We start from the raw sequence: 12,020 nt of genomic DNA, 5'->3' as shown, positions 1-12,020 counted from the left end.
CAGCAAACAATGACAGAAATCAAAAGTAAACAGTAAAGACAGCACTGATAAAACATCGGCTGTGAAATAGAAATATACTGTGACAAAAATGGTGATAGAAAACAGTGATTGAATAGTGTTTTCGCGGCGTATTTTAACTCAAACCATGACCTTTTCCTGAAGCTAACAGAGTAGATTTGTAGCGCAAACAACAGCAAACATCGACTGAAGATGTCAGAAAACAGGAACTGAAAATGAAAGTTAAAAAAAACAGTGAGAGAAAACAGCAGCTGAAAACAAAATTAAACATCATCTCGTAGGTGTTTGAGCGGATGTATTTTAAGTTACTCCACCATCTTTTTCTAAATCTAACGAAGTAGCTTTGTAAACAAAACCAAACAGGTCCGACATAAAACGTAAGTAAACAGTGAATGAAAACGCTGCTAACCAATGGGACCATTTGGGACTCAAAGGTAAAAGCCCTGTGACTTATGCCTCCTTCGTTATGTGAACTTAATTGGTCCTTTTACATGTACGGTGAAACTTGTGAGTCACGTGACACAGAAACTCAATAGTCACATGACGCAGACCAATAGAAAAGAAAAGACCAAATAAAGCGCCGGCATTACACAACTTTACAGCTTCTCTTGTGAAACAAATAGGTTTCTGGTCTCTGTGAACCAGCGCTGCAGTTACACATTCTGGTGTGAGATTGCGTTACAATGAGTTGTCACTTTTGTCAGCCTGAATCACAAAATGAAGTCGTAGCGAAGACAAACTCCTAAATAGAGTCGATGACATTTGGGGCGTGGTGTACACTCACTTCTGGGAGAGATGAGTCAAAATTTGTGCGGAGTGTGAAGTCCAAGATGTCTCATGAAACGAAGTCGTTTTCTCTTTTTCTCTCAGTTTGTATCTTTTGATGTGAAGAATTACGCTCTGTAGACCCGAGCATTCAGCGCAGGGAGCAGGTAGAGTCGTCCCTCGCTGCTATTTGGAGCGATCATCATGCTGTGTTGCCTAAAGCAGCTTTGGAAAAACAATTTGACATTTTGAAAAATAGGCTTTCAGGCCAAGTGTGGGATGAGAAGATTGATGCTGCTGTTTATCTGTCTGGTCAGTAGGAGGCTACAGGCTGCAGCTTGTCTCCTTAGCTTAGCATTACATTTAGCATTAAGACATTTGTGTGTGAGCAGAGTTTGAATTCTAGGAATCATTTAACTCCCAGCAAGAAAACAAATGGTTCCTAAAATGTCAAACTAAACCTTCAGAGACAAACATACAGGCTAACTGATTTTTTGCTCTTTGTGCCTCTGTTAGCTGGTGTACGAGTTCTTTCTGCGTTTCCTGGAGAGCCCAGACTTCCAGCCCTCCATGGCCAAACGCTACGTCGACCAGAAGTTCGTCTTGCAGGTAATCCTCTCCTCTTCCCCTCCTGGAAATGTCAAATCCAAAAGCCCAGGGAGGCTTCGTCTAAAACCCTGATAAATAGAAAGGTATAAATAAATGAAGCTCTTCTTTGAAACATTGCTCAACCTATTTTGTGCTCCTCAATCTGAGGTTTCTGAGTTCACATATGAAAAATTTACTTAAAGATCTCTCAGTTGTTCTTGTACATTTTTGTATGTTTAATACACTGTTAGTCATTTTTCTGTGTGTTTTAAAAATATAATTCTGTGATCATGAAATACTCTCACAAAGCAGACATATTATTAAGATTGAAAACAGCTCAGGTTGGTTTCGCGTGAGTGAGGAAGTCGGAGGATGAACGCGGCGCTCACAGGTGCTGCATTACATAACGTATTTGTGTAATTACCTCGCGTGTGTGCGTGTGTGTGTGTAGCTGCTGGAGCTGTTCGACAGCGAGGACCCCAGGGAGAGGGAGTACCTAAAGACCATCCTGCACCGTGTCTATGGAAAACTACTGGGCCTCCGAGCCTACATCCGCAAACAGATCAACAACATCTTCCTCAGGTACATCCTGCAAACCGATGCACAGGATTTAAAGGGAGCTATGTATAGCAATAAATCAATCATTAGCCAACGAACAAAGGGCTTCGGCAGGAAGAGGAACACGAGCACCAGCAGGCTTTTTTCAAAACAAATTTTTGCTGAAATAAGATAAGATAGGATTAAATAAAATGGCAAATATTGCTCAGAAAAAAACTAAAAGATATCACATAAGGGCTTAAAAAGATTGAATAATAAAAAATAATACTGTAAATCATATGGAGCTGATGAGATAATATCACATAAGATTAAAAAAAATGAATATAGCACCTTAAAAACGAGATGAAAATGAAATATTGCACATGACGTGAATTGCAATTAAATGATGATACGGAAACACTGTGATTGATTTAGAGCCTAAAATGACCGGTGGTGCATTGTCAGGATACGTGTTCATTGTTGTTGTTGGTGCTTTTTAATTGGACTGCTAGCTTGAGAACCTTAAGAGTGTTATTGATCTGATTCTAATTTGCCCTCATGTTTACAGGGCTTTAAATGCAGCATAAAGGCAGAGAGGAATAAGCTTAAAGAACTTTTGCTTTCACTCTGCATCGCACTTCCTTAGAAGTTCCTGAAACGATTTGGTTGAAAGTTAGCGAGACCGTCTTAAACCTGTTGTTAGGTTGTCGCACATGACTGGGATTATAATCACACTATAACATGGATTATAATTCCTGAGCTGTGATGCTGCAACGATCTCTGTTTCTGTCTCAGTCAACCGGTTTCATTATCTCCGACAGCCAAAAAGACGCAGTATAAGCATCTCCTTAACTGATGATGATGTTAGCGAGGTGATGCTAAGAGGTGCATTTCACACATGGTTCGTCATGATATTGATCAGTTCTTCAGAAAAGTCATGAATACCAATGAATTGTACACATGCATCAGGCATTTTACAAGAAGATAACAGGATACGTTGCGCTCTTTCTACAGCTGCTTTTACACTTGAATTACACTAAAAATGTGTAATTTCATGTTCTGCTTGTGTGTGTTTCTGATCTTTAGGTTCATATATGAAACTGAGCACTTCAACGGAGTCGCGGAGTTGCTGGAAATCCTCGGCAGGTTTGTTTGGATCCTACTTTCCCACTTAAGTACATCAAGGACTGAAGAATCCATTAGGACTAAAACTGATAAAACAGACACCCACACCCACACACACATACTATACTTGGCCAGCTGTTCCTTTTTCGTGAGACAGCTGGCGGCAGCGAATTACACAACTGCGAAAAATGGTTACGACGCAGAACCGCCGCTTCAACACATAAAACAATGCGCATTTTCATTTATCACCTTATCAGGTAAACACAAGTCGGGGTGCACAGCCTGACGGTGTGAGAAATGGGAATAAAGGAGGCTGGGAAATGAGTAATGGGGGGGTGAGGGGTGGAAGAAACAAGGAGGGGGTTAAAGACATAAATGAAATATGACTCAGAAGTTTCTTGGTTTGTCTCTGAGGAAAAACATGATGAAGACAGAAATGAAGTGAGAACAATGTGTTTTGCTACATCTGCGAAATGTAAAAGGCGTACTTGAACATTTTGGAAGGATGAGTTTGCAGAATTAAAATCACAGCATCGTTTTGATTAGTTGTAGTGGCTAGTTAGGATTTTCATTCAAGACTTCCAGTTAGAGATCTCTGCCTGTCACAAGTATTGTGACCAGTCTGAACTGATGATGCCGATCATGCAAAGCTTCCCATTGAATACCAGCCCAGTAAAGCATTTTCACAGTGTTCGCATGTCAAGTGGTTGCTGCTGTGGTAAAGGCGAAAGAGCAAGGAAGTTGTGGAGAACAAGATCCTCTTTCATGAAACACTCGTGACACAAATTTACTAGAAGCTCGTCCTCAGGCTGCCTTGTCATGGTGGTAAAACGGCCTGTCATGTGTGATTATGGTTGCGATAGTATATTTACAAGAACAAGCCAGCCTCACCTCATAGCTACATATATCTGCAATGTTATTTAGCCGATTCAAAACTCTAGTTCAAGACGTCTGTAACTATGTTTTGACTGGGCAGAATTTCAGTTTGAGAGGTCTGGTTCAAGATATCTACAGCATCATTCTGACTTGTTTAATCTTAATTAAAGACATCCTGAAGGGACAATGTTGACATGCCGAATCGAGGATTAAACCAATTAAACCGCAGTTATCTGGAAGTCATAATTCAACTGCACCTGACTTGTAGATATCTGTAATTAGAAACACCAACACTTGAATGGCTCATTTTTTATCCAAGGAAGAATGACAGTGTTGATGTCTGAAATGTTCTTTTTCACTGGGAAGAATTTAATTATAGATATCTGCAATACATGTCAAGCCCAGCTATTAAATGTTAAAACAGCTTGTTGTGCAGAAGAAGAAGTCGTCAACCTCGTGTCTTTGTCTTAAGCGCTGAGCGGGTCTTTAGCTAATCACACCGACTGGGAAAGGAGGGAAAGAATTGGAAAAAAAAAACATGTCTACCAGCACCACTAAAGCTGGAGCACTTTATTTGATTGAGCGGTACATAAACGTGCTAATTAGCTCGGCTGGCCTTGTGAATATGGAGCACTGAGGAGAGAGCCAGTGTTAGCTTTGTTAGCTAGCTCCTGTTAGCTAAAGCAACCATAAAAAAACAAATGTGGATTTGCTCTTCATTGTTTGTCTTTCTTTGATTTTTTTCCCCCTTTAACTTAAAGTCCCATATAAGACATACAACACATTATAGGGAATTATTACTCTTTACTTTCTTCTTTGAAGTTTCAAACTAAGAAATTAGCAAATACACGACATGATTAGCAACACTGACATACTTGTGTTACAGTACATAAACAAAGATCAATGATAGAGATTTATATTGTGCTATGCATATTTTCCAAAATTAACACATAAAAACAACTTTTTTCTTTCTTTTCATTTGTGTTGTGGTACACTGCTCTGCCTCCATTTAACATATCAATGGGAATTATCCTTTTATTTCGATATTTTTGCACCATAACTCCTGCCTGTTGTCATTTCCTCAAGCTACACCTAAAGAAAAGATATATTTCATAGAAAATACACATTATCACTATAAAATAATGACCAATCCTCAGTTGGCTCTCTTGTCTGTCTCCTTCGACGCAATGCATGATGGTACATATTGCTTGTCCGTTGCCTCTACACTACTTTGTCGATACTTTGGGTCACTATTTAGGGTGTAAAATTATACCTTGGCGTTCAGGGAGCACTGGAAAATGGTGAATACACTATATGGTGGACTACATAGTTTGAAGTGACAGAGCCATGGAGAAATGGAAGAAAGAAGATAGAAAAATGAGAAGTCATAAAACAAAAAAAAGCAGCATTAGAATCAATAAACATGAATTTCTCTCCGGGATGTTTTGGCAGCCAAAATGTAAAGTCTTTGTCTCTTATTGTCTGATGTTATACTTGGAAGAGAGTTGAAAAGAGGAATATATTCCAAGAGATATAAGGACGTTTGAGGTTCTTTTTTTGTTTGAACCCTTGACGGATTCATAAAAACTAAACCGCTCCTTCTAACCCACCATTTCACCTGATACACTAAAAAAATGGACAGTGGCTTCAAAGAGCAAGGTGAGGGAGAGGATGAATCCAAGGTGAGAAAAGAGGGAGGCATGGTGGGATACATGGCGATGGAGGGTGGGTGGGTGGGGGGTGAGAGTGACTGAACAGTGAGTCAGAAGTGGAGGAAGGAGGGAGAGCAGGAGAGGAGAGAGAGGTTTGTATTCATGTTGGTGGTAACAGAGGTATTTATAGCTCCTCCCACACACCGAGAGGGAAGGGCGAGAGAGGATGCACTGTACTGGAAATCAGAGAGAGAGAGGAAGGAGACAGAGGTATTGAGAAAAAAAAAGGGTGAGAGGGAGATTAGAGGAACAGCAGGAGGGAGCTATTATTGAAGGAATGTTCTGTTAAACAGACGATGATGCAATTAGAAATGAAGGCGGACGGACAGGTAGACTGATACAAGCGGATAAGTCGTCTGCGTGAACTTGACAAACGGCGAAATAAGTGTCACACTTTTCCAAGTTTAGTTCCCACTCTTCTGCTGCTCATACTTTGTCGGTCAGTGCAGCAGCGAGCAGAGCAGACCACGCATTTGTCCAGTCACTTGGAAGTGGACGAGAATAGACTCCACCACACAGACCAGCAAGCACACATGAGGTTTTAAAGAAGCACATGATGTTTGCATGTAGATAAATATGACTTTCCTGCTGAGTCAAAACACCAACATCACCACAGAGAGTTTCATTATTACTCTAAGTATGTTAATGGTGCAATAGATTTAATAGAGGTGTAGCTATGAGATGGTGCAGCTTTCTTCCTGGAGCCTTAAGAGGTTTATTCTTATACAGAGGGTGTTGCAATGTACAGGCATTGAGGATAACTGCAAAATATTGATTTGTGATAATAACAATATTGTAAATAAGCCAGAAAAAGTACCTGTCCGGTTGACACTCCAACACAGAAACAACATACAGGACAGTTATGGTTACAGACTGCCTACAGTTGTGTTTTGAGTGCAATAAAGTTTTCAGATTTTCTACAGAGAACTCGAAAGTCTAATATTGTGACAGGCCTAATGTCATATTCTATAATCGTCTCAGTTGCTGATCTGGATTAAAATTGATTCAAATGATTGATCGAGCTGTTTAGATAATCAATTTAAGGCACTTATCAAGTAAAAATGGCAAATATTCACATCTTCTAGCTTCTCAAATATGAGAATTTTGTTGCTTTTCTCTATTTTGTGTCATTGTTAGTTGAACTTTTTCATTTTGTTGACTTGAAATTTGTAAAACTGTGATGAACTTTGTTATTTCAGATTTACAAACAGATTAATTGTTGTAGTGAAACCAAACTTTTAAAATATTAAAGGTGCACTATGCAAGATTTTAAATATACATATAGTGTTTATGTAGCAGCAAACAACTGTCTGCCATGTAAACATCCTCAGCAGGAAATGAGGTCACACTCCCTCTGTGTGTGTCGTAATCTGATGTTTTCAGTCCAGCTGTGTGTGCATGTGAGTCCCTCCCTTTGAAACTGTTGGCGTTTAGAACCACAGCAGCAAAAATGTAGCCTGAAGCATTAAGTCAGTGCCTTGAAACCAAATTATTTTAAAAACCAGAAGTATTTATGTTAGTTGTCTAATTTATGTGCACTTGCTTCATTTCAGCTCAGTGTGAGAGCTTCTACTGCTGTTTTTCTGCTCACCTCTTCGACTCCGTTATGCCTTTTCTGCTCGGACCATCTGTTTACACTGAAGGACTGCGTATGTCCATTTCAGGGCAGTATTGCTTTAGCCAGACTTTAAAATGCATCTGAATGCATCTCATAATCATTCTTCTATAAGGGAAAGAACTCTCTGGCTTCTTTGTACGTCTTTCAATCAATGACAATCATCTCAGGTAGTGCTGAGCCCAGGATGCAGCAACAGTGCCCCTGCAAAGTAGTCTCACAGGGAATTGTTTTAAACGAACCAAGCATTCCTCCCATTCTGAGTGTTTAGGCTGCTGGTCGGGGGTTATTTTTGCTGTTTCCTGTAGTAGGGGGAATTTGGAAAACAGCAACATGCAGATAGCAGAAGGGGAGGAAAAAGCAGCGTGAAATGCATGGCAGAAATATCGGATTTATACCCACTGGTACCCTACGATGAGTCAGACTGGCTTCACCGTGATGGCCCATGTGTGTGTCTGCTGTGTGTCATAGACTCATAGTGGAACAGAAATACAATTGACAACAACTTGCTACGGCCATTCAGAGTATTTTACAATGGTAGTGTGGGCTATTTGTTGTGACTGGGTTATTTTTGCTTGGTTCCTTCTGGTTGTAAACAAAAGTGAAAGGTCTGAGATGCTCCATTGTGACATCCAGGAGTTCTAAGTGACATCACCTTTACCTGGAGCTGAATTTACTGCCTGATTAGATGCAGCCAAATTAATAGTCTCTTTTCTGGTGTTTTGACAGATTACAGGTGTAGAAAAACAATCACCTTGTTCTTTGCCTTGAAGAAAACAAACACGACTCCTTCTTTACCTGTCTTCTTATTTGCTCTCCTCCAGCATCATAAATGGCTTCGCCCTGCCTCTGAAGGCCGAACACAAGCAGTTCCTGGTTCGGGTTCTCATCCCGCTACACACGGCAAAGTCCCTTTCCATCTTCCACGCACAGGTCAGTGATAAACCTACGCACGCTACCGTTTATTTTCCTTTGTTTACATATTAAGCTGTTTTTAGAAAGGTTACCGCTGCTACTGGTTTCCTTGGATATCTTTTTGGCATGAAAAACAGATTTTGACACCCATTTATGTTTTATGTAACGGCACAATCACACAGCGGCAACACGCTTTTGTTTTTTATGTTCTTTGATGCCATATTTACATCCGCATGCAGAGGAGAGATATGTATTCGATTGTCTGGTGTTCCTTACAACTCTTTCACGCGTGTTCATGAGCGATTTTTGAAGGCAGTTTTCCTCGCTTCCACCGTTTTTCAAGCACCTTTCTGTATTAGAGTATAAAAGCAACTATATTTAGATCTGAACTAAAACTATCAAATGAACCCTCAAATGGAGGCGAGCTCCTAGCCTTTACTCTAGGTAGATAATCCTCCGACTATCATGGAATCACAATGGATTGCGGTTTATCTTCAGGCTCCTTTACTGTACCCCGTGGCTTGTGTTTGATTCTAGCTGTCACTGTAATCTCCTGTCAAAAGTTGATCCGCCTCTGGGGTTTTGTGCAACAGTTAGCGGCATGTATACAAACATTTGGCTTCGATATATGCCCGTATGAGGATAAAACCCTGGAAGAAGAGAGTCAGATGTTAATTTGGTGGTTTCGGCAATGTGTCAAACGTGCCACTAGGAGGCAGAGTTGAGTCGCAGATAATACTGCAGGGAGATGCGCTCACCTCAGTGTTACATTCAGAGTGTGTGTTGGTTTCTTTGGTGTGTGTGAATGTGTGTGTGTTTGGGTTATAATAATATTTGATGACACAGATGGCAGCCAGTCTATTGTGCGTGTGCATGCCTGTGCGTTTTATTTGTGCCACACATTATTTGCTTAGGCAGAAGGTACAGTTTGTTCTCCGCAAACTGGTTTTGACGCGAGTGTGTGTGCATGTGTGTGTGTGTCTCAGCATCACCGTGCCCTACATTTCTCCCCATCCCTCTCCCTGTGGTTCACACGCATACATTATTCACACACTCAAACACACACTCGGTTTGACAGGGTCACAGGAGAGCCGGCGCTCGCGGACGGCAGCTCTGCGCCCAGTAGGTGCGGCTGCGCAGGCCTGACCCACTTCTGGACGCGAATATCAAGATACAATATCGCAGCAGAATCTTTTAATCATCTCAGAGGTTTTTTTCTCTCAACACTGTGAAATACATTAGAATCATCCTTCCTGTAGCCTGTGAAGGGTTTCACATTTGTGTCGCCGAATTGAAATAGCAGATGTTCGAGCTATAGTGTGCAGCCCACGACATGGTTCAAGTAATCACAGTTTTCCAAAAAGCAATTGCACTGCAATCACGTTTTCTAAAGTCAAACTGAGATTAAAATCAATCTTTTCTGAGAGTCCAGTAAATATACCCTTGGTGCTTGTTTTAATTTGTGTACTTACTGGGCCACAGCTGTGATTACTAAACAGGAGGAATAAAAGTTTATTTTTATGTGGTTTAAACGCCCGATACATTGGACTACTGTTCAGTAGCCTAATGTAATCCAGGAGGAGTCATTTTTTGGTTTAGACAGATAGTATTAGTGCTGTAATTTGATTGATGCAACATCTCTGTGGGGACTTAAAGTGGCCATGCAGCTTCAGGGACAATCGTTTTAATTGCTGCTAATTGGCCATTGCACACTAGTGATTTTCTGTCGTGATCAGAGAGTACTACGCAGAGCATTTTATAGCTTTAGCTTTCAGCATAAAAGCTAGTTAGTCTAGTTTTCAAAGCAATTGCATTTGATTGGTGTGGTATCTGTTTAAGTGGCCCTGCAGCTTCAGGAGCAAGAAGTTTATTGCTGCTAATTTCGCTGTTGCACATTACTGAGTTCATGTCATGATCACTGGGTAACATAAGGAGCATTATTTAGTCATTTAGCAACTTTGCTGCTAGATTTAGTAACTTTTCACAACCCTTTAGACATTTTTCCCTTCCCCAAAATGCATCTATCGACAAATCCAGTGAGTTTTCAAACGAACCTTTGCTATTTCCCGTACAGGAGAATCATCAGCTCTGTCCTGTAAGCATGAGGGTTCACTTTCCACTTTTTGTGTTTCTGCTCTCTGCAGAGAGCATTTCATGTGTGACCAGTCACTTCTCTGTATTATTTCCTTCTTTAATTTAACTGAAACAATTTAATTTGACTGTTTAATTAGAATTTTATCCTTCTCATGCACTTATTGCTGTGTTATCACTTGGTATCACAGGGTTTTACTTCATTCCTGCTGTGTGAAAGAAAAAATATGAAAGACATTCTGTTGCTTTCTCTCCAAGTGATAATTTTTCATGTGAGTACAGCTGAAATCACAGCAGCACTTTAATTTTATTAATAGCGGTTTTGTCAGACCACATTGCAGTTATGAAATCTGGGTTTTAGGACCATTAAGTGACTGCTGGTTAACATGTAGTCTTAATGGGCTGCATTTCAGTCCCAATCTTATACTTAAACAGAAAAATATGTAAATGAGAACAACTTTATTGGGAATGCAACTGTTCTAAATACGGTTTATGTGTGCAATGAGATAAAGAGACAACCAAACAAATGTAAGGACTGGCTGACAGTAGGCAGGGTGCAAATAACACATATAACGCCATGAATATTGTAATTCATTTTTGGTGTCATCTAAGGATATTTAAAGACTTTTCAAGGAGGTGTTAGCGGCTTTCCAATAAAAGTCGTTGCCAAATCTGACACAGAGTGCTGCTAACGAAAATGCAGGACCTGCATATCACTTAGCAAGTGTTGAAATAAAAAATTATGAATAGTAACATGTAATGGTATTTAATGCTAATGTTAGCCAAGTCAAGTAACTTTCACTCTTAAAAAGTAGTTAGCCTAAATACCTAGCTGCTTCCCAGTTTCCAGTTTTAACAAAGACTAGCATAGAAGCTAGTTAGCCTAGTTTTCTAGCTTTGACTTTCAGCATAAACATTATTAAGTCTAACTTGTTGGTGTTCACTTTCAGCATAGAAGCTGGTTATTCTAGTTTTTTAGCTTTCACTTAAAGCATAAAGCTAGTTAGCCTAGCTACTTGTTTCCACTTTCAGGGTGAAAGCTAGTTAGCCTAGCTACTTGTTTCCATGTTCAGCGTGAAAGCTAGTTAGCTTGTCTTCCTAGCTTCCACTTTCAGTTGAAAAACTATCGTAGAAGCTAGTTAGTCTAATTTTCTAGCTTTCACTTCAAGCATAAAAGCCAGTTAGCCTAATTATCCAGCTTTCACTTTAAGGATAAAATCTAGCTAGTCTATTTGTTTTTTAATTTTAATTTTTTTTTTAAAACTTTCACTTAAAGTATAAGAACAAGTTAACCAGCCTTGCTGACTTTCACTAACAAATACACAGATAAGAGGCAAACATTAGAAATCTTCAGAAGGATTTCAACTCTGAAAATAGACCTGTCACCATGACGGCTCAATGTAGGTAGAATCCTTAAAACCCTTTTAAAAAAAGACTACAGTGCCCATAATCCTTAGCCTAACAATGGCCTCCTGCACCCACAAAGCCCGACCTGACAACAGAAGCCAACATCATATTTACCCCAGGCGATTCCTCTAATGCCTCGCTAATGCTTTAAATAGTTTGACCGCTCAGCACCTTTATTTTAATCCCCCTCTTTTTCCTGCTTTTCTTTATATTTGAGCTTAACATCCCTGCTTTCAACGGTCCCTTTTTTTAGCCTCCGCTGCCTCCTTCGTTGCGCTTCGTTGCTGTGAAAAAGTTCGTGATGGAGCGAGAGGAGAAGACAAACAAGAAAGATGCCTCGTAAGAAGGGAAAAGGAAAGAGGCAGAAAATT

General features: G+C 40.1%; 1 protein-coding gene across 1 annotated transcript in view; it reads left to right on the top strand.

Annotated features, from left to right (window-relative positions):
* ppp2r5b (protein phosphatase 2, regulatory subunit B', beta) overlaps nt 1-12,020 on the top strand; it is a 50,016-nt gene that overhangs the window by 27,375 nt on the left and 10,621 nt on the right. Inside the window, exons 4-7 of the mRNA XM_008286858.1 lie at nt 1,300-1,392; nt 1,823-1,953; nt 2,995-3,054; nt 8,061-8,169. Coding sequence (XP_008285080.1) covers nt 1,300-1,392; nt 1,823-1,953; nt 2,995-3,054; nt 8,061-8,169 — 393 coding nt within the window. The remainder of the gene's footprint in view (nt 1-1,299; nt 1,393-1,822; nt 1,954-2,994; nt 3,055-8,060; nt 8,170-12,020) is intronic.

Source organism: Stegastes partitus, unplaced genomic scaffold (assembly GCF_000690725.1).
Source record: "Stegastes partitus isolate 25-593 unplaced genomic scaffold, Stegastes_partitus-1.0.2 Scaffold474, whole genome shotgun sequence".
NCBI classification, from domain to species: Eukaryota; Metazoa; Chordata; class Actinopteri; family Pomacentridae; genus Stegastes; species Stegastes partitus.
This window is presented reverse-complemented; position numbering and strand designations above follow the sequence as displayed.